The sequence below is a fragment of the Lithobates pipiens genome, unplaced genomic scaffold, assembly GCF_037356315.1.
Source record: "Lithobates pipiens isolate NorthernLeopardFrog02 unplaced genomic scaffold, aLitPip1_a1.2 Scaffold_13, whole genome shotgun sequence".
In the NCBI taxonomy this organism is placed as follows: domain Eukaryota; kingdom Metazoa; phylum Chordata; class Amphibia; order Anura; family Ranidae; genus Lithobates; species Lithobates pipiens.
In genome coordinates, this window is record NW_027507718.1 from 23,322,025 (window position 1) to 23,342,024 (window position 20,000).

Sequence of the window (20,000 nt, forward strand, 5' to 3'; positions counted from 1 at the left end):
GCCTTAAGAAGGCACATGAGCAGCCATCACCGAGCCCAGTGGGAGCAACGGAACACACAAAGCCACACTGCAGGCTCTCACCGTCCAGCCTCGTCTTCTACTTCTCCTTCTCCTCTCTCCTCACAATTGTCCTCCACTCCACCTTCCATCACGCCAAGCTCACATTTTTCTGCAAAAAGGCAGGCTTCCGTGGGCCTAATGTTTGAGCGTAAAAAAATGATGACGCCGGATAACCCTCTTGCCCAACGGTTGGCGGCTGGCTTGTCAGAACTCATAGCCCGCCAACTACTGCCATATAAACTGGTGGACTCGGAGGCCTTTCGCAAATTTGTGGCCATTGGAACACCACAATGGAAGGTCCCAGGAAGGAAGTATTTCTCAGAGAAGGGCATCCCAGAGCTATATGGCCATGTTCAGCGGCAAGTGAATGTATCTCTGGCACACAGTGTCGGTGCCAAGATACATCTGACCACAGACACGTGGTCTAGCAAACACGGGCAGGGAAGGTATATCAGTTTTACTGCCCACTGGGTGAACCTTCTGACGGCCGTCAAGCATGTAACCCGTGGCACCCGTGTAGATTTGGTTTTACCGCCACGGATTGCATGCAGGCCTGACTCTTCTTCTCCTCCTCCTACTCCATCCTCCTCCCTCTCCTCCTCAGCTGCCTCCTCCTTTTCCGCTGCTAGCGTCTCTTCCACTGCACCGCCCAAGCTCCCCAGAACCTATTCCACATGCCAGGTGAGACGTTGCCATGCCGTGCTGCGTCTGTTGTGCCTGGAAGCAAAGAGCCACACTGGCCCGGCACTCCTTTCAGCTTTGCGTTCACAGGCAGATGAGTGGCTAACACCGCTCAATTTGACAGTTGGTAAAGTGGTGTGTGACAACGGTGCCAATCTGCTTAGCGCATTGAAACAGGGCAAAATCACGCACGTGCCGTGCATGGCACACGTCTTAAACTTGGTCGTGCAGCGATTCCTTGTCAAATACCCTGGGGTCCAGGACATCTTGCGGCAGGCAAGGAAAATCTCGGCCCATTTCAGAAGATCTTACACGGCCATGGCTCGCCTTGCTGACATTCAGCGGCGACACCATCTGCCGGTCAGACGTCTTATTTGCGATTGCCCGACGCGATGGAACTCAACCTTCTATATGCTTGATAGGCTGCTCCAGCAGAAACGTGCAGTTAACGTCTACCTGTATGAACTCTGCGAAAGAAACGGTTCTGGGGAGCTGGGTTTTTTTTCACCGCGCCAGTGGCTGCTCATGCGCGACACATGCAGACTTCTGCGGCCATTTGAGGAGATCACCAAACTGGTCAGTCGCAGCCATGGCGCCATCAGTGACATGGTACCTTATGCCTTCTTTCTGGAGCGTGCATTGCGTCGTGTCATTGATCAGGCTGTGGAGGAGCAGGAGCGGGAAGATGAGGAAGTCGCAATGCTGGATGAATTCCCAGGGGGGGCTACTCTATCTGAGACAAGTCAACAACAGGAGTCTGATGAGGAGTCAGAGGAGGATGGTGCCGGGGCGGATGAGCAGGAGCAAGAAGAGCATGCTTTAAACCTTTCTGGGATCCCTGTTGTGCGAGGATGGGGAGAGGAGAATGAAGAGGACGACATTATCCTGGATGATGAGCAGGAGCCAGGCCACCACACCGCTTCCACTTTAGTGCAAATGGGGGCCTTCATGCTCCAGTGTTTTAATAGGGACCCCCGTATAAAAAGCATGAGGGTCAAGGACCAGTACTGGGTGGCAACGTACTTAGACCCCCGGTACAAACACAAAATGGCGGAAATGTTACCGCCGTCGCAGAGGGCTGTCAGAATGCAGCACTTCCAGGCCTTGCTTCGAGAAATGCTGCATTCTGCTTTTGCGTGCGCTGGCAGAGGAGCAATTCCCACTCCCAGAGAAGGATTTGCGGGTACCAATCCAACAGCGCCTGCAAGAAGAGGCCGGTTTGAAGATGTGTTGGTGACTTCGGATATGAGGTCATTCTTTCAGCCGACCCATCGACAGGTGTCATCCGGATCCAGCATCAGGGAACGCCTAGACCGTCAGGTGTCCGACTACATTGGGTTAACGGCCGATGTGGACGCTCTGAGGAGTGATGAACCCCTAGACTACTGGGTGGGCAGGCTTGACCTCTGGCCAGAGCTTGCCCAATTTGCAATCGAACTGTTGGCTTGCCCCTCATCCAGTGTCCTGTCCGAAAGGACGTTCAGCGCAGCAGGGGGGATTGTGACCGATAAGCGTACTCGCCTAGCTCACCACAGTGTTAACTACCTCACATTTCTAAAAATGAATGAGGCATGGATCTCGGAGGAATTCAACACATGTGATCAGTAGACCATGTATATGTCTATAAACAATTTTTGGAATCAAGCACACAGACCTTCTTAATTCATTTGGCTCACTTCCCTGACCCAAAAAAGCACACCGTACTATATGCCCCTACCCTCCTCTTTGAAGAGGTTGAGCGGTGTCATATTTCTACTGGGGCTGCTTATTATGAGGGGTTCCCACCATCCCTGTGCTGTGCTGACTTCCTCCTGGGTGTTCTTATTATGAGGGGCTCCCACCATCCCTGTGCTGTGCTGACTTCCTCCTGGGGGTTCTTATTATGAGGGGATCACACCATCCCTGTGCTGTGCTGACTTCCTCCTGGGGCTGCTTACGGTGCTGCTGTCAGCGCTGTATGTCACGGAGCTGCTGTCAGCGCTGTATGTCACGGAGCTGCTGTCAGCGCTGTATGTCACGGAGCTGCTGTCAGCGCTGTATGTCACGGAGCTGCTGTCAGCGCTGTATGTCACGGAGCTGCTGTCAGCGCTGTATGTCACGGAGCTGCTGTCAGCGCTGTATGTCACGGAGCTGCTGTCAGCGCTGTATGTCACGGAGCTGCTGTCAGCGCTGTATGTCACGGAGCTGCTGTCAGCGCTGTATGTCACGGAGCTGCTGTCAGCGCTGTATGTCACGGAGCTGCTGTCAGCGCTGTATGTCACGGAGCTGCTGTCAGCGCTGTATGTCACGGTGCTGCTGTCAGCGCTGTATGTCACGGAGCTGCTGTCAGCGCTGTATGTCACGGAGCTGCTGTCAGTGCTGTATGTCACGGAGCTGCTGTCAGCGCTGTATGTCACGGAGCTGCTGTCAGCGCTGTATGTCACGGAGCTGCTGTCAGCGCTGTATGTCACGGTGCTGCTGTCAGCGCTGTATGTCACGGAGCTGCTGTCAGCGCTGTATGTCACGGAGCTGCTGTCAGCGCTGTATGTCACGGAGCTGCTGTCAGCGCTGTATGTCACGGAGCTGCTGTCAGCGCTGTATGTCACGGAGCTGCTGTCAGCGCTGTATGTCACGGTGCTGCTGTCAGCGCTGTATGTCACGGAGCTGCTGTCAGCGCTGTATGTCACGGAGCTGCTGTCAGTGCTGTATGTCACGGAGCTGCTGTCAGCGCTGTATGTCACGGAGCTGCTGTCAGCGCTGTATGTCACGGAGCTGCTGTCAGCGCTGTATGTCACGGTGCTGCTGTCAGCGCTGTATGTCACGGAGCTGCTGTCAGCGCTGTATGTCACGGAGCTGCTGTCAGCGCTGTATGTCACGGAGCTGCTGTCAGCGCTGTATGTCACGGAGCTGCTGTCAGCGCTGTATGTCACGGAGCTGCTGTCAGCGCTGTATGTCACGGTGCTGATGTCAGTGCTCTGTATTACGGTGCTGCTGTCAGTGCTCTGTATCTCCTGCACCCTCTTGTTTGCCTACCCTGGTCCCTGACCTTCCCTCTCCTCCATTGCCTTCATTAGCTCCATAGTCCTGAATTGTCAGAACAATTTCCCAAATAAAAAAAAAATGCTTGTAGTTATCGATCCCAAATTCACCTCATACATGTATTATGCTATTGTCCAGGTGGTGGGACTACGTGCTACCCCCTAATAATTACCCCGTGGCCGCAAATTCGACCTAAAGGTTTGCGAAATTCGCCTCCCATTGAAGTCAATGGAGCCCGCGGCGAACGGTCGTTTTCGCGAACGTTTGTGTCCGTTCGCGTTTCGCGTTCGCGAAACGTCCCGTCGGAAGTTCGTCCATCACTAATTGCTATGTTAGTTTCCTGCCATTCCCACTAATGCTTTGGATTTAGTACTGTCTAAGTCACTGGCCTGGAACAAGTAATAAGATAAATTCTCACACCTTTCTAACACACATCTACTGCATGTGTATATTTAAGTCTATGACTTAAATACACTTAAGGTTACACTAAATTCTGATAAAAAAAAATCTATCCAAGTATGAAGTTATATGTTTTTTCAGTTTTTTTTTTGTTTAGATAGCAAAAAAAAAAAAACTCAATGGTGATTAAATACAACCAAAAAAAAGCTCTGTATGTGTGAAAAAAATGATATAAAATTAATTTGTGTACAGTGTTGCATGGCCGAGCACTTGCCAGTTAAAGTAGCACAGTGCTCAATAGCTAAAAACCCTAGTTATTAAGAGGGTAAAACCTTCCGGAGGTAAAGTGGTTAAGATAAAACTGCCAAAGCTATGATCTGCTCAAGCACAATCTCTTTTACCTCAGAACGCTTTATTATAATAATGTGTACATGGAACTAGTGTGGCAATAGCACAGGCAACTTAGCTGTGAATGCCTACAAGCCTATCCAGTTGAGGGACATATTCTTGTCTCTGTCCCTAAGTGCATTTGATAGTCTGCTTATCTGTGGATTTTTGACTGTGAATTACTGGAGGCATAGTTTTATGTAAAAAAAAGAATAAAAGATGTTCACCTTACCAGTAAAATCTATTTCCCAAAGGACACATGCTTCTTTAAATCTTCTCAGTTGGATTATTGGAAGCTACCTTCAGGTGATTGGATGCTGGCAAAAAGCTACTGGGACTCACCTAGACTCAGTTTTGAAGTAAACACACACCAAAGCTCTCCAACCCAAATGCAAACAGGGTCAGGGCAATTAGGTTGGAGGTTTGGTATTCATATACATTAGGAATGGTGCCCACAGAACAATTTGGTATACTTATATACAAACCAACCCTCTGGTCCGAGTTAGTTTTTGTAGTAAGCAATAGGGATATCATAATAACAAAGGCCAGAAGTATATGGAGAATTTTTACTCATAATGGGCAGCCACAGCAAATACTACACACATCTCCTCAGTATCAAACAGGAAAAATCTCAAAACAGCATAGGCCAGGAAGACATCAGAGTTGGAGACAGGAACAAAGTCACAGCTCAGGCCCGATAAGATGGGTTGTCACTGCCGACTGCAGAACCATTGAAGAGAGAACATCAGTATGTTTATTTAACTGGAAAATCTGTTATTCTTATCTTACTACACAAAATTCCAAGAATTGTAGGGCTACATCAGAGAGAAAAAAATTGCTCTAGTTAGTTAACTGGAGAGATTTCCAGGATTTCACTATCCAACCTGAATCTATCAGCTGCTGTTGACCATACAAAAAATAGTATGAACAGAAAGAAAATACACACACTCCAAGGACACAAAGTGATACTAAGCAGGTGGGAAGAGTTATAGCTTATAGGGAACTAGGCTTCAGTTTCTTTGTGCCTAGTTTACATTGCTCCTGTAAGAAGCAGTATAACATTTGTTTGCTTTTTATCCATAAAGCTGTGTCCCTCAACAGACAAGCGAAAAAATAATTTGATAAAAGCCCTAGTGTATGTTTGTGTGCATTTGCAGAAGTTCACATACCAGCTGGCGTACAAGATTCCATGCTTTGCTGTTTGAAATGGAGATTCAAACAGGTATACTCTCATATACTGTATATGCTGCCTTTTTTTTTTATATTGCTGTTTTGTTTGGCAAATGCGCATTTTATCGCTTAGCAAGCCAGACACATTTGTTTTTTTTGGTTATTTTGTTTTAATTTAAAATAAAATGTTTTGACATGCATGTCATATTATACTTTATCAGAAGAGAAGGCATTAAAGCAGCATTATATGGAAGATCATTGTACATGGAAAACTAAGACTGTACCGTACGCATCGACCATTAGTGTAGGATTAGACAGAGGTTTATGGACTGTGATTTATCCCTGCTTTTGTTCATTTAATTTAGTAAATCAGCCCCACAAAGCCATTTGTGAAAATGTTGTTTATTCAAATGTGATACCTGTGGGCCTTTTCTATCACCCACAAAATGTAGCTGAAAAACTCCCAATGCTTTTAATCCTACGTTCCTACAACAAAATGGCCACTGACCCTCCTTCTTTGGGGGCCTCAGTGACAATTTTGTTGTAGCCCAAGTCTAGAAAATAAGCCAGGATGAAAGAATGTAAACATTGGGGGTATTTAATCCAGGGCTCATGGGTTAAAGTAAAGACCTACCGGTATGGTTTTTGCATTACACAATATTTTTATAAATGGCACACTGCATTTAAACTACTGTCTAAATGAGCAAGTTAATGTAAGAGGTGAATCTAGATTAAGAAAAAAAAGTAACTTTGTTAACTCTGTGGCTTGGAAGTGCTTGAATAATGAATTCAGTTGCCAACAGAGTCACTAGTACTTGCAGGGATGTCCTTATATTTGTATCGGTTACTTCCAGTTGCTCTAGGTTACCCCATGACTCAAAAATGGAAATGGTCAATTTGAATGATGTGGATGAGGGAAAAGTCTATGTACTTCATGAAGCTCAGCAGAATTTGCTATGTAAATAAATAAAATCAAACCATGCGGGCTGCAGTGACCAACAGTCATTAGTGATTAAGCACTGCAGCAAATGTTAACCACAACCTTGTAGTTTATTACAAAATTTGGGATCAGGTACAGCAGGGCGAATGGGAGATTCAGTCTCACGGTAGTGTAATCAAGAAACTTACAAGTAGTAGCACCTAGTTAGGAAAGTCAGCACATGTCAAAGACAAAAATAAAGGTAGTTTATTTTTAAATATGCCAAACTATTTATATTTAAAAGTGGTTACCACAACCAATGTATAGTTTGCTTGGTTTTGTGTTGTTAACTAATCTTGTGCTCTGTATCTAGGATTTGACAGAGAAGATGGTGTATCAGTTCTCAGGAGCTCATATGGCTACTGAGCATCACTACCTGGTAAGACATTACCTATAAATAATGCAAAAGCTTTAGCTGTGAACACAGTGGAGATCTGCTTACCTTTGGTTCCATGGAGATGAAGTTATGTGTTCCACGGCTTGACAAAACTGACCTCTTGATAGTTCTACTGTGGTAAAAGTGATAGTAATTCTGGAGTGACCCAATCTGTTGTAAAAAAAAACACAAAGGGGTTTTAGGTTTTAAAAACAGCATAGGCCTGGGTTATGGTGTAAAAGACTACTTTTATGCACAAATTAAACTGATAAATTATGCATTATCTAGAAGCTAGAACGTTACTTGAGCCACAAAGATCATCTTTCAAAAGAAGGACATGTGATATGAAATGGATGTGGATGTCCTTCAGGCACTAACTGCATAACCAAAGATTATAACTAAGCTTCTATGGCAGCCTGTGTCTACCTTTTTAATGTTTAATTTATATGCAGAGTTTTATATCAACGCACGTCCACAGTAACACATAACAAACTGCTTAAAAAAAATGCCAAATGACTAGTGCTATTAAAAGGCATTCTGTCGAGCTTGCCAAAGGAAATATACTGTTAAATGGACAATGATAATATTTGGATCGTTAACTTAAAGGACCCATAGGAGTTGTGAAATTAGGAAAACTAGAAAAAAAATGTGTAACACTGTAGGGAAGTAGAATAAATTACAGATAAAGATAAGTACAACATGGTTATTAAATTATCGCAGGATAGAACATTATTTCTAGAAAACATACATTTGTTTGTTGTTTTTTTGCACTTTAAAACCGCTTTACATACAAATTTAATCTTAAAATGTATGTCAAGTCAAAACTTTTCTTTTCATTTTCAGATAGTGGAGAAGGGATACTGCTATCCGTGGCTTCTTCCTTACCTTTTGTCCCAATGAAAACAGTTTTATAGGACAGAAATTGAGGGAAAATCAATAAGTGGGGCACATAGAACAATAAGAAAAAAGTGTTCTAGCCTCTCACTACTTCACCACTTTTAATTTCTGTCTATGTTGCTGTTGAATGTTTACCCTCGCTTCCTATCTGGTGAAACTACTATCACCAGGACAGGAAATAAGGAGAAATAGAATACCCAGATGGCCCAGGGAATGCAGCTAGGGTTCCAAACCCTAGCCATGCTTTTCAAAACTAAAAGAAAACGTTTTGGCTGATCATACACTTACTTAGATAGGATACAAACACATCTTTAGGTTTTAAGAAGAAACTGTTTTTTAATAGCTTGTTTTATAACAATAAGTTAGCTCAGTCTAATAAGTGAAGACCTCCATCCAAATTGATTTAAATGATAGTAGGGAAGGCTGTATTTATTTATTTTTATTTGTATTTTGACCCTTCTGTTATATCTTCTCCCTAATGATTCTACTTGAGTTTGGCACAGGAGCAGAATGGGGAGGCGTTTGCTTGAGGAACTCCAAGGAACTGTACCGAAATGTCGGGGCTGCACCTGACTTTAGTAAACTGAAACTGGACAGACTGCACTATGCATACTATCATTACATTTTTATGGCTGATTGAATAACTCCATTCATTGTGTTTCATTTAATTAAAAACGTAAAAAAAGAAAAAAGTTTTCCTACTTAAAATTTTGATTTATCAAATGTTCTTTCTTATAATTAAACTTGAAACTCTTTATAATTAAAAGATAAACGTTCTATATTCTGCAGAATATAGTGTATGCTGCTATATCCTCACTGCAGATTCTTACTGCATGTCAATGAATGGGCAACAAAATTATTTTCTGCTTTCATTTTGACTTAATCAAACCAAAAAACAAACTGATCATCATGTTATGTCTTAATCAGCAGATTGTTTTGATGAGCAAACTGTATTGCTGTAAAAGGACACAGTTTATACAAATCTATTAAATTAGTACTGATACATTAACATACATACAGGCATATCCCACTTTTAAGTACACAATGAGGCTTATTTACTAAAGCTGGAAAGTGCAAAATCAGGCTCACTTCTGCATAGAAACCAATGAGCTTCCAGGTTTTATTACCAAAGCTTAATTGAACAAGCTGAAGTTAGAAGTTCATTGGTTTCTATGTAGAAGTGAGCCTGATTTTGCACTTTAGTAGATAAACCCCATTCTGTACTTAAAAGTGGGGTATGCATGTACGTGTGTGCGTGTGTCATCTTGTTCTCCTTAATTTTCTAATAACACATGCATTAGAAAATGTTATTTGGGCGTGTGTGTACGGTATTGTAACAGCAACACCTAAATGTCCAAAAACACAGCTAATACATTTTAACTGTTTTAGTTTGGAGTTAAAGATTGCTATAATCTTCATTAGTTCTATACTGCTGTCAGTGGTGCATGTTGGAGATTACTGGCCACTTCTATTTTTACTTGTGAAAGTCTTGTTACTGGGAAAGGATGCGAGGAGGTGACACCTCACCACTCCTTACTTTATTTAGCAGTGCCAAAGAAAAAAAGAAAAACTTGCAGATGATTTGACCTTTCCTCTCTTTATTCTCAAAACAAAAACGTTTTTAGCTGGAGCTTATTTTAAAGCGGAGGTCCACCCTAAAGTGGACCTTCCGCTCATTGGAATCCTCCCCCCCTCCGGCGCCACAATTGGCACCTTTCAGGGGGAAGGGGGGTGCAGGTACCTGTACAGTACAGGTATCTGCACCCACTTCCGGCATAGCTATCTGCAGAAAGGGGCGTAGATTACGCCCCTTTCCGAAAGTCCCCCACTGCCTGCTGGGAAACACACGGATCCCAGAGGCAACGGGACCATCCTTATTGCGCAGCGCGACTCGCGCATGTGCAGTAGGGAACCGGGAAATTAAGCCGAAAGGCTCCACTTCCTGATTCCCATACCCAAGATGGCGGCGGCAGCACCCGAGAGACGATCGAGAGATCGGCTTCGGGTGCCGACATCGCGGGCGTGCTGGGCGGGTAAGTGTCCTTATTTTAAAAGTCAGCAGCTGCAGTATTTGTAGCTGCTGGCTTTTAAAAAAAAAAAACGGCGGAACTCCCGGCGGACTCCCGCTTTAAGTTCGTAATATTATAAGGAAAAGGGGAGGGGGAAAATATGGGTGTTTACATGAAAGGCATGCGACCATGCATCTCCATCCCTAAATCTATAAGGGAAAAGGGTTTGGGATTTTGTATGAGGCATAAAGTAAAAGCTAGGTAAAAATAGTGATAACCCTTTTATTAAAATAAACATATATTGTTTCATAGCAATATTGTGCATGTGTGGAACTATTTCATATACAGTATCTCACAAAGGCGAGTACACGCCTCACATTTTTGTAAATGTTTTATTATATATTTTCATGTGACAACACTGAAGAAATGACACTTTGCTACAATGTAAAGTAGTGAGTGTACAGCTTGTATAGCAGTGTAAATTTGCTGTCCCCTCAAAATAACCCCACACACTATTATTAATGTCTAAACCAGTGGCAACAAAAGTGAGTACACCCCTAAGTAAAAATGTCCAAATTGGGCACAAAGTGTCAATATTTTGTGTGGCCACCATTATTTTCTAGCACTGCCTTAACCCTCTTGGGCATGGAGTTTTCACAGGTTGCCACTGGAGTCCTCTTCCACTCCTCCATGATGACATCACGGAGCTGGTGGATGTTAGAGACCTTATGCGTCTCCACCTTCCATTTGAGGATGCCTCACAGAGGGTTTAGGTCTGGAGACATGCTTGGCCAGTCCATCACCTTTACCCTCAGCTTATTTGGCAAGGCAGTGGTCATCTTGGAGGTGTGTTTGGGGTCGTTATCATGTTGAAATACTGCCTTGCGGCCCAGTCTCCAAAGGGAGAGTATCATGCTCTGCTTCAGTATGTCACAGTACATGTTGGCATTCAAGGTTCTCTCAATGAACTGTAGCTCCCCAGTGCTGGCAGCACTCATGCAGCCCCAGACCATGACACTCCCACCACCATGCTTGACTGTAGGCAAGACACACTGGTCTTTGTATTGCTTACCTGGTTGCCCCCACACATGCTTGACATCATCTAAACCAAATAAGTTTATCTTGGTCTCATTAGACCACAGGACATGGTTCCAGTAATCCATGTCCTTAGTCTGCTGATCTTCAGCAAACTGTTTGCGGGCTTTCCTGTGCATCATCTTTAAAAGAGGCTTCCTTCTGGGAAGACAGCCATGCAGACCAATTTGATGCAGTGTGTGGCATATGGTCTGAGCACTGACAGGCTGACCCCCCATCCCTTCAACCTCTGCAGCAATACTGGCAGCACTCATACGTCTATTTCCCAAAGACAACGTCTGGATAGGACGCTGAGCATACGCACTCAACTTCTTTGGTCGACCATGGCGCGGCCTGTTCTGAGTGGAACCTGTGCTGTTAACCACATGCCGACCAGCCACAGTTGTACTGAGGCAGAATGGCACGGCTGGGCCACTAGGGGGCACATGGAGAACCCAGAACTGTGTGTGTAAACACACAGTTTCCAGTTCTCTGAGCAGAGAAATGACAGATTATGAACAGCGATCTGTTAGTTTCCCTGCACAGTCCTCATCCCCCTTCACTTAGAACACAAACTAGGACACTAGTTAACTAGTTAACCCCTTCACTGCCCGTAGTGTTAACCCCTTCCCTGCCAGTGACATTTTTACAGTAATCAATGCATTTTTAATCGCACTGATCGCCTAGAGGCGATTCAGTTCGTATTGTGCGCTATACAAGTATTTCATTCATTCATTCATTCATGCCTATGGTCCCAAAAATGTGTCAAAATTGTCCGATGTGTCCGCCATAATGTCGCAGTCTTGATAAAAAATCACTGATCGCCGTCATTACTAGTAAACAAAAAAATATATAAAAATGCCATAAAACTATCCCCTATTTTGTAGATGCTATAACTTTTGCACAAACCAATCAATATACACTTATTGCGATTTTTGTTTACCAAAAATATGTAAAATACATATCGGCCTAAACTAAGGAAAAAACATTTTTTATATATCTTTTTGGGGGGGTATTTATTATAGCAAAAAGTAAAAATTAATACTTGTTTCAGAATTGTCGCTCTTTTTTGTTTATTGCGCAAAAAATTAAAAACACAGAGGTGATCAAATACCACCAAAAGAAAGCTCTATTTGTGTGGAAAAAAGAACTTAAATTTTGTTTTGTAGCCGTGTCGCACGACCGCACAATTGTCAGTTAAAGTGACGCAGTGTCGAATTGCAAAAAGTGCTCTGGTCTTTGGCCAGCCAAATGGTCCGGGCCTGAAGCGGTTAAACCGCTGTCTGATCTTGGCCACTGTGTTGAAGCTCAGTTTCACGGTCTTGGAAATCTTCTTATAGCCTAGGCCATCTTTATGTAGAGCAACAATTCTTTTTTTCAAATGCTCAGAGAGTTCTGTGCCATGAGGTGCAATGTTGACCTTCCGGTGTCCAGTATGAGAGAGTGAGAGTGATAACACCAAATTAAATACACCTGCTCCCCATTCACACCTGAGACATTATAACACTAATGAGTCACATGATATCGGGGAGAGAAAATGGCTAATTGGGACTAATTTGTACATTTTCACTTGTGTACTGACTTTTGTTGCCAGCGGTTTAGATATTAATGGCTGTGTGTTGAGTTATTTTGACGGGACAGCAAATTGACACTGTTATACAAGCTGCACACTCACTACTTTACATTGTAGCAAAGTGTTTCTTCAGTGTTGATACATGAAAAGATATAATAAAATATTTACAAAAATGTGAGGGGTGTACTCACTTTTGTGAGATACTGTATATCTTTCAGTTCAGCCTTAAACTTCCTTAGAAAATGATAACTGTGCCAGGAAATCTTCTGTTTGTTTGTACTGTACAATGCCCTTCCATGTGCACCTTACTTCAAAAGCTATTTATATATTTGGGTGGCTACCATTCTTGTATAGCTTGCTCGTAGAATTGGCATTAGGACACATTGGTTGCCTTCAGCTACCCTTGTGCTCTTGATGAGCCTCTAATGTGTCCCTGTTCCCTTAAGGGGGAATGGGCTCCCTTCAGGCATACCCGCCCTGTATCCATTGCTATATATATATGCTCAAACTTGGAGACTCTCAAGTTTAAGAGTTAGGACCGCACTTCACGAAGTAGCCTTGGTGAGGCAGTGCGGCTTCCACATATATTTGCAAATGTGTGCAACTAAAACCCTTGTTTTTAACGTAAATTGTTAGAATCATTTTTTTTTTCTTGCAGGCTAGCTGGTAAGTGTTTGTACCATGCAATGCCCTTCTATGTGTACCTAACTTCAAAAGCTAGTTATCATTTGGGGTGGGTGCCAATCTTGTATTCTTTAGAAAATCAACCATGACAAGTTTCCCTGCTGTTACCTTTCATTCTCATGAAAGGTGTGTTTCACTGGATTCCGCACCATACGGTGCAGCAAGCAGGAATTCTTGGAATGGCCAGATAAAGGAACAAACATTAAAACTTTTCATGCCTTCTGATGGTCAGAGGCAACACAACATGAGGTTGTACTGTTTCTTTTTCTTAGAGTACACTTGGGTTATACTGTATACACATTTACATAACTAAAGTACATAGAAGTAATAAAGCAAATCATTTTTTCATAAAACGCTGCCCTATATCTTGCTGCTGAAAATAATCGTATTTTTATAGAACAACTATGGAGATAAATACATTTTTTGAAGTTCAGATAAGTGATGATTTTGCTACATGCCATTCAAGTTATGTTTTACTTATCTGATAAGAAACCTAAAGAATTTACATTGCCTCAAGGAAGTGAAGTTTGGCTTTGATCTACCATCATATTGCAAACTTTTTTTTTTTTAAATAGTTTATGAAATACAATAGACATAAAATGTTTACGAACATAATTTTAAACTGCTTTTGAGACTTCTGGAAATAACAATACAATAAAAGTAGTTAAGATTGAAAGACAAAACAAAACAAACATATCCTTTGCTTCAATATATATATATTTTGTGTCTAGGGGTGGCCATAAATAGACAGATATATCTGCAAGGTTGAATGCCCTACTCAACCTTAAATGAGTCCTTTTGAGATCTTGCCCTGAAACTCTCCCAAACTTAACCATACCTCCCAACAGTTTCAGATTGCATGGGACTGTCCCACATTTTGACCCTACTCCCGCTGTCCCATGTACAGAGGTTAGCAAAGGTCTGATCTGTACACTGTGCTCACAGCTAATTAGTATGAAAATTGCAGAGTGGTTTGCATATGAATGAATCAATGTTTCAATGAGCTGACTACAAGATGTGCATATGAATGAGCTTTAGCAGCACTATGGGGAGGGAGGGGTTTGGCACTGGAAGAAGGGGGGGGGGGGGGCTGATGGGGACGGAGGAAGTCTGTAGTAGAGTTGGTAATCTGTAGTAGTGGAGAAGAGGATTTCTATACTAGAGGGGTGGAGGGGGGCCTGGACTGATGAGGGGGGAAAGGTTCTGTACTGGTGAGGATGAAGAAGGATTATACTGAAAGAAGGGGTCATGTGTACAGGTGGGAAAGGGAGGGGCCCTGTACTGGTGGGGAGGGAAGAAATATGTACTGATTGGGAAGTCTGTACTGGAGGGGGGAGGTCTATACTGCTGGAAAAGGAAGGGGTCTGCACTGGAGGAGGGGTCTGTACTGGTGGGTAGAGAGAAGGCCTTTACTGGAGGGGGTATGAACTAGTGAGACTCTAAACTGGTGCAGAGTGAGGTGGTCTGTGGTGGGGTCTGTACTGAGAAGGTCCTAGGAGAGGGTATGTGCTGTAGGGATGTTTAGGGCTGTGGTGGGTAAATTTGTACTGGGTGTAAATTCGGCTTTCGAGGAAACATCTGTACTGTATGGGATATGGCAGCAATTTATCCTGGAGGAGGTGTCATTTTTAGTTGTACTCTGTACACTGACCTGTGTGTTACATACTGCTGATCCCCCCACTCTGTCAATGTTTATCCCTATATTCTCTGCAATACCGTTAGGTTTCTGCACTATAAATAGCTAGCTAAACAAATACATAAATAATTATCGACCATTACCTTCTGTTTCTGTCCGTATTATGACATATGGTCCTGTTCTTATTATGTTAAAGCTTCCAATGCCAGGTGATGCAAGAATATTTGTAAACTACATCTGTATGGTCATGTGCACCTTCACAGGCCACATCCAGTTTTTGTTGCAATGCGCTACATGTGCAACAGCCTGTTCCTTTCAAAATTGTCCCTCGTTGTCAAGTTCAAAAGTTGGGAGGTATGTGTGGTACTTTAAGCCTTTTACTTCTGCTTTCAGGTCTACTCATAGGGACCACTAACTGCAGACAAGACATAACTCCTAGGACTCCAAACAAAAGTGCCTATAATCCCAGGCAATGTCTGAAGTAAGGAGCATAGTTTGTAATTTTTTGATACCTATGACCACATTTAGATACTATGGCATTAAAAAAGTTAACTTTATTCTGGGCTAGATATAATGCCTGTGCTTGATCGACTGTTTTCTGAAAATGTACAACACTTTTAAGGAAATGTCCTAAGTCTCATAATTGAATTATTTAATTGTGCTTGCAAGGTTATGATGCAGTTCATGGTCATTTCGTAATCACCAGCTCTACTTTCTCATATTGTTGTGAAGTACACAGCAAAACATCATCCCTATAAACTAGACAAAACATAAAGGCTTGCCAAGCTTATGTTGGTAAAAACTGGTTTCAGAATGGAGATAAGGGCTGGCAGAGGTGCTAAAGATGCTGTACATAGGGAACTGTTTGACTAGGAACAAAGTGGTAATAGCTATTGCTGTAAACTACTTAAAATGGCTAATAAAGATTCATAAGTGAATCTGTACAATATGCCCAGGTGGACCAGCAGAAATTCTACACTGTGAACAAACCTGCATTTTTCTAAACAGTTACACATCTTTCAACACATTTTTGCTCTTCTGTGACCCTGGGTAATTTACTCCAATTAAACTTACAATCTATTCTAAAATAGCCCACAGCTATTACCAGGAAAACAATTTTGGTAAAACAGTATGATCCTGCCAGGCTTCAGGATTCTGGTCTTACCTCACTCACGCATATACTGTCATTAGTTCTGGTTATTACTTTTGAATTTTGCAAGTAATGCTTCAGATACGCGTTACACAATTTTCCAAAACGCTGAAACACATGCTGGAAAAAGTTATAAACAATGCAATCTTGCAATTATTTGCACCCGTGTAGTTTGAGCATCTGTAACCATAACAACCAAATTGTTTGGTATTTCAACAGCAACAGTCTTCAGGGCTACGAATGCATACATAAAGCATGGCATTACTTCATACGCAATGAAGAATTGTGATTGAAAACCAAGATTGGATGACAGGGCCCACCGAACACTATTAAGGCTTGAACAAAAAACAAAGAACTACTGTATAGCAAAAATGACAGCGGAAGTCAATATCCAACCTGAAGACCCTGTTTCCACAAAAATAGGATGTAGAAAACATCACAAACCAGCTTCCATGGAAGGGTGGAAACCTCCGATAAAATTCAACTTTGTTTTTAGCCACTGTTCTACTTCGCTAATAGAGTTTTGCCATGTTTTGTGTATTTAATTATGACTGTAGAGACTGTTTCTTTTGAAACCAGTTTGGCTTTTATGGTTACAAATGCTCCAGCTGATCGGCCACCAAGGATTTGTCTAGCAAGTCACCCATTTTACTGACCACTATAACGTTACAATGAAATACGCTAGCATACAACCTAAAACAAAAGATTAGCACAATTTGTTATTTGTAGCCTATATAAATAAGATCAAAGTAGTATCAAACACCCCCAAGTTTTTTTTTTTAATTGATGCATTGTAAGCAACCTGGTAAACATTACCCAGGATAATATTTGATTGATATGTGGACAGAAACACTCACACAGTTTTATATTCACTGCTGCTGGCTCTAGGCTATACAATGCTGCTTTCCTGAACTTCTGGATAGGTACGTTTGCACCCTGAAAACTTTACAATGCACGGTACACTAGTTTTCTAGGCTCCAGACAACTCAGTTTGGGTCTTGACCCATAATTTACGAAACACTGCCACACACACTTGTGAGGGTGATGGGGTACTGGTAGATTGGGACTGGGCAATCTCCTGGGGTAACCAGTGCAATAGTGTTGTTTGGCACAGTGACGGAAACCGTTGTACCCATCAAGGGTTTTAAAATATGTGCCAGCAGGCCAAATTAACAGATGGCAGAGAGGAGGTGATGTAGGGGGTGAAGGGTCCCAAAAACCTTCATCTGGTAGGAATAAAAAAGTCAGTATGTTCCATGTGGCTCTGACTCCCCTCACCTATCTGGTACCTCTGCTATCTCTATGGCATCTTCCTCCAGTTCTTTGAGACAAGTGAGGAATTCTCATCTGCGATCACTGGTGTAAAACAGCAGCTTTCCAAAATGTTTGTCAGTTTAGACCAAAGGTATTGCAGATGGTAGTGCTTCCCATCATCTCCCCCCCAGATAGAGGAAGGTGATTATATTCTGGTAGAAGGGGATGCAGAAGTCTCTTCATCCGAGGAGTACACGTTTGAAGAACTCCATGGTAAGAGTTTTTCTAAAACTCAAAAGACCTTTGTGAGTTGTTTCTCAGAAGATGTGTGCCCCCTAGTGTTAACCCCTTCCCTGCCAGTGGCATTTACACAGCAATCAGTGCATTTTTATAGCACCGATCACTGTATAATTGTCAATGGTCTCAAAAAAAGTGTCAAAAGTGTCTGATCTGTCCGCCATAATGTCGCAGTCCTGATAAAAATCGCAGATCATTGCCATTCCTAGTAAAAAACTAGGAAAAAAACAGCTTAAAAAATATATATAATACTAAAAATGCCATAAATCTTTCCCATAGTTTACCAAAAATATGTAGAAGAATATATATTGGCCTAAACTGATGAAGAAATGTGTTTTTAAACAAAAACAATTTGGGGATATTTATTATAGCAAAAATTTAAATATTGTTTTGTTTTTTTAACTGTCGCTCTTTTTTTGTTTATAGTGCAAAAAAAACAAACCGCAGAGGTGATTAAATACCAAAAAAAGAAACCTCTATTTGTGGGAAAAAAGGATGCCAATTTTGTATGGATAGAGCATCACATGACCGTGCAACTGTCAGAAGCGGCGCAGTGCCAAATTGTAAAAAGTGCTCTGGTCAGGAAGGGGGGTAAAACCTTCCGGGGCTGAAGTGGTTAAAACTGGTGAGGTAAAACAGATGTTACGTTCAAACAGCCAATATTTAAGCAAATAGATGGTTGCTTCACCAAAACTAAAAATGATGCCTTTAGTAGAGCACCATCCAGTGTGGATGATTGACATCTGTATGTGACTGTTACATAGCAGTTGACAGGGCCTGGGGACGTCTGCCAAACAAAGAAACATTTTTCTCTGCACTCCTCTGCCCTGATCTATCAGAAGTGATTATTTTGTGTGAAGAATCATATGAAATGCTGAATTTCAAACATGAAGATACCACTTATAGTTTGCAGTGTCCTCTAGTATGCTGGCTGCATAACAGTGGAGTTATTTCATCAAATGAGATGTCAGAAAGCACACAGTACATGACTTGACATGCTATTCTACAGAGCAATGGAAAAGACTTCCACAGGTAAAATGTATAGTATCCTGATATTGACACTATATGGATCATATGAGGAAATATAATCATAGTGACTATTTAGTAAGAGCTTAACACTTTTCATCATGTTCAGCTAAAGCAATCCTCTCATAACTAAAAAATAGGCCCTGATAGGGCAAACAGTTCCTGTATCCTGATCTCGGGGGTTCACTGCACAGTGCATCACAAACTCAGAACAGAAATACCGGATGAGAGAGTTCAGAGTCCTGCATACTGGTTTCAGGTCAGCTACTCAGTAACTGGTTGAGTTGGAGCTAAGAAAAACTGTCTGGGAATTTTCTGTAAGCTGCAGCAAAACCCACAGCTCAACATCACAGCTTCCCTTTAGGAGATGGACAACTTGATTGTTATATAGTTTATATAAAGTATATTTGGGGTTTTCTGATACTGAAAATGTGTTGAGCTGACAGACCAAACGTGCATAACAGTTCTAATTGCAAATCTTGGCGCACACTAGAAAGTGATGTGAAAAACATACCCGCATTAAATAATTAAAAAAATAAAAATATGTAGTAAAGATGTCATTATACACTCATTAATTACATCCTCTACTTATACTTACCAAAATATATAGAGGACCTAAAAGTTAGCATACATATGCTGAAGGCAAAAACAGTATACCCCTAAAACTCATATGTATGCCACTGTGATCAAGATTGCAGGGTCAAGAGAAATGTTGAAAGAATTAACAGGAAGCAAATAAAATAAATAGAAATAAACAGAAAATAACTGCGTTTCTTAAATCAAATATGGTATCATAAACAAGCAATTATAACACGATGACGTCACAAATCACCAAAGATAAGGGATATTTCACAATTGTCTGAATGCACATTTTCCCATCAATCCTGAATTATATTATAATACATGCAGTTAAGGTGCTTTTTACAAGGGCAATTGCACCAATAGATCTATGGTGACTCAGTGTACTTAAGCTTCCCAAGACATTTTCCAAGGCTTGCCATGGACTTTGTGTCTTAGATAACTACAAAAATAATAGTTAGATTGTTTAAAATGAGTGACTAACTCTTGTCTTCTAATTGTTTAGTATTACAACATGTTCTGAAAAAGAAACTGATCCATTGATACTGCATATGACATAATATGAAATGTAAACTATATATATATATATATATATATATATATATATATATATATATATATATATATATATATATATATATATATATATATATATATATATTACAATACTGTGCAAACGTGATATGCAGGTGTGAGGAAATGCTGTGAGAATGCTTTTAAATACTTTATATTTTAACTGTTCATTTTTATT

The 20,000-nt window shown here is 41.7% G+C and overlaps 1 protein-coding gene across 4 annotated transcripts in view; it reads right to left on the minus strand.

Moving 5' to 3' along the window:
* The window catches only part of PCSK5 (proprotein convertase subtilisin/kexin type 5), a 628,432-nt gene that overhangs the window by 560,220 nt on the left and 48,212 nt on the right, over window positions 1-20,000 (minus strand). For all 4 annotated transcript variants that reach the window (XM_077474911.1, XM_077474913.1, XM_077474912.1 and 1 more), the window contains exon 2: window positions 7,137-7,241. In XM_077474911.1, coding sequence (XP_077331037.1) covers window positions 7,137-7,241 — 105 coding nt within the window. The remainder of the gene's footprint in view (window positions 1-7,136; window positions 7,242-20,000) is intronic.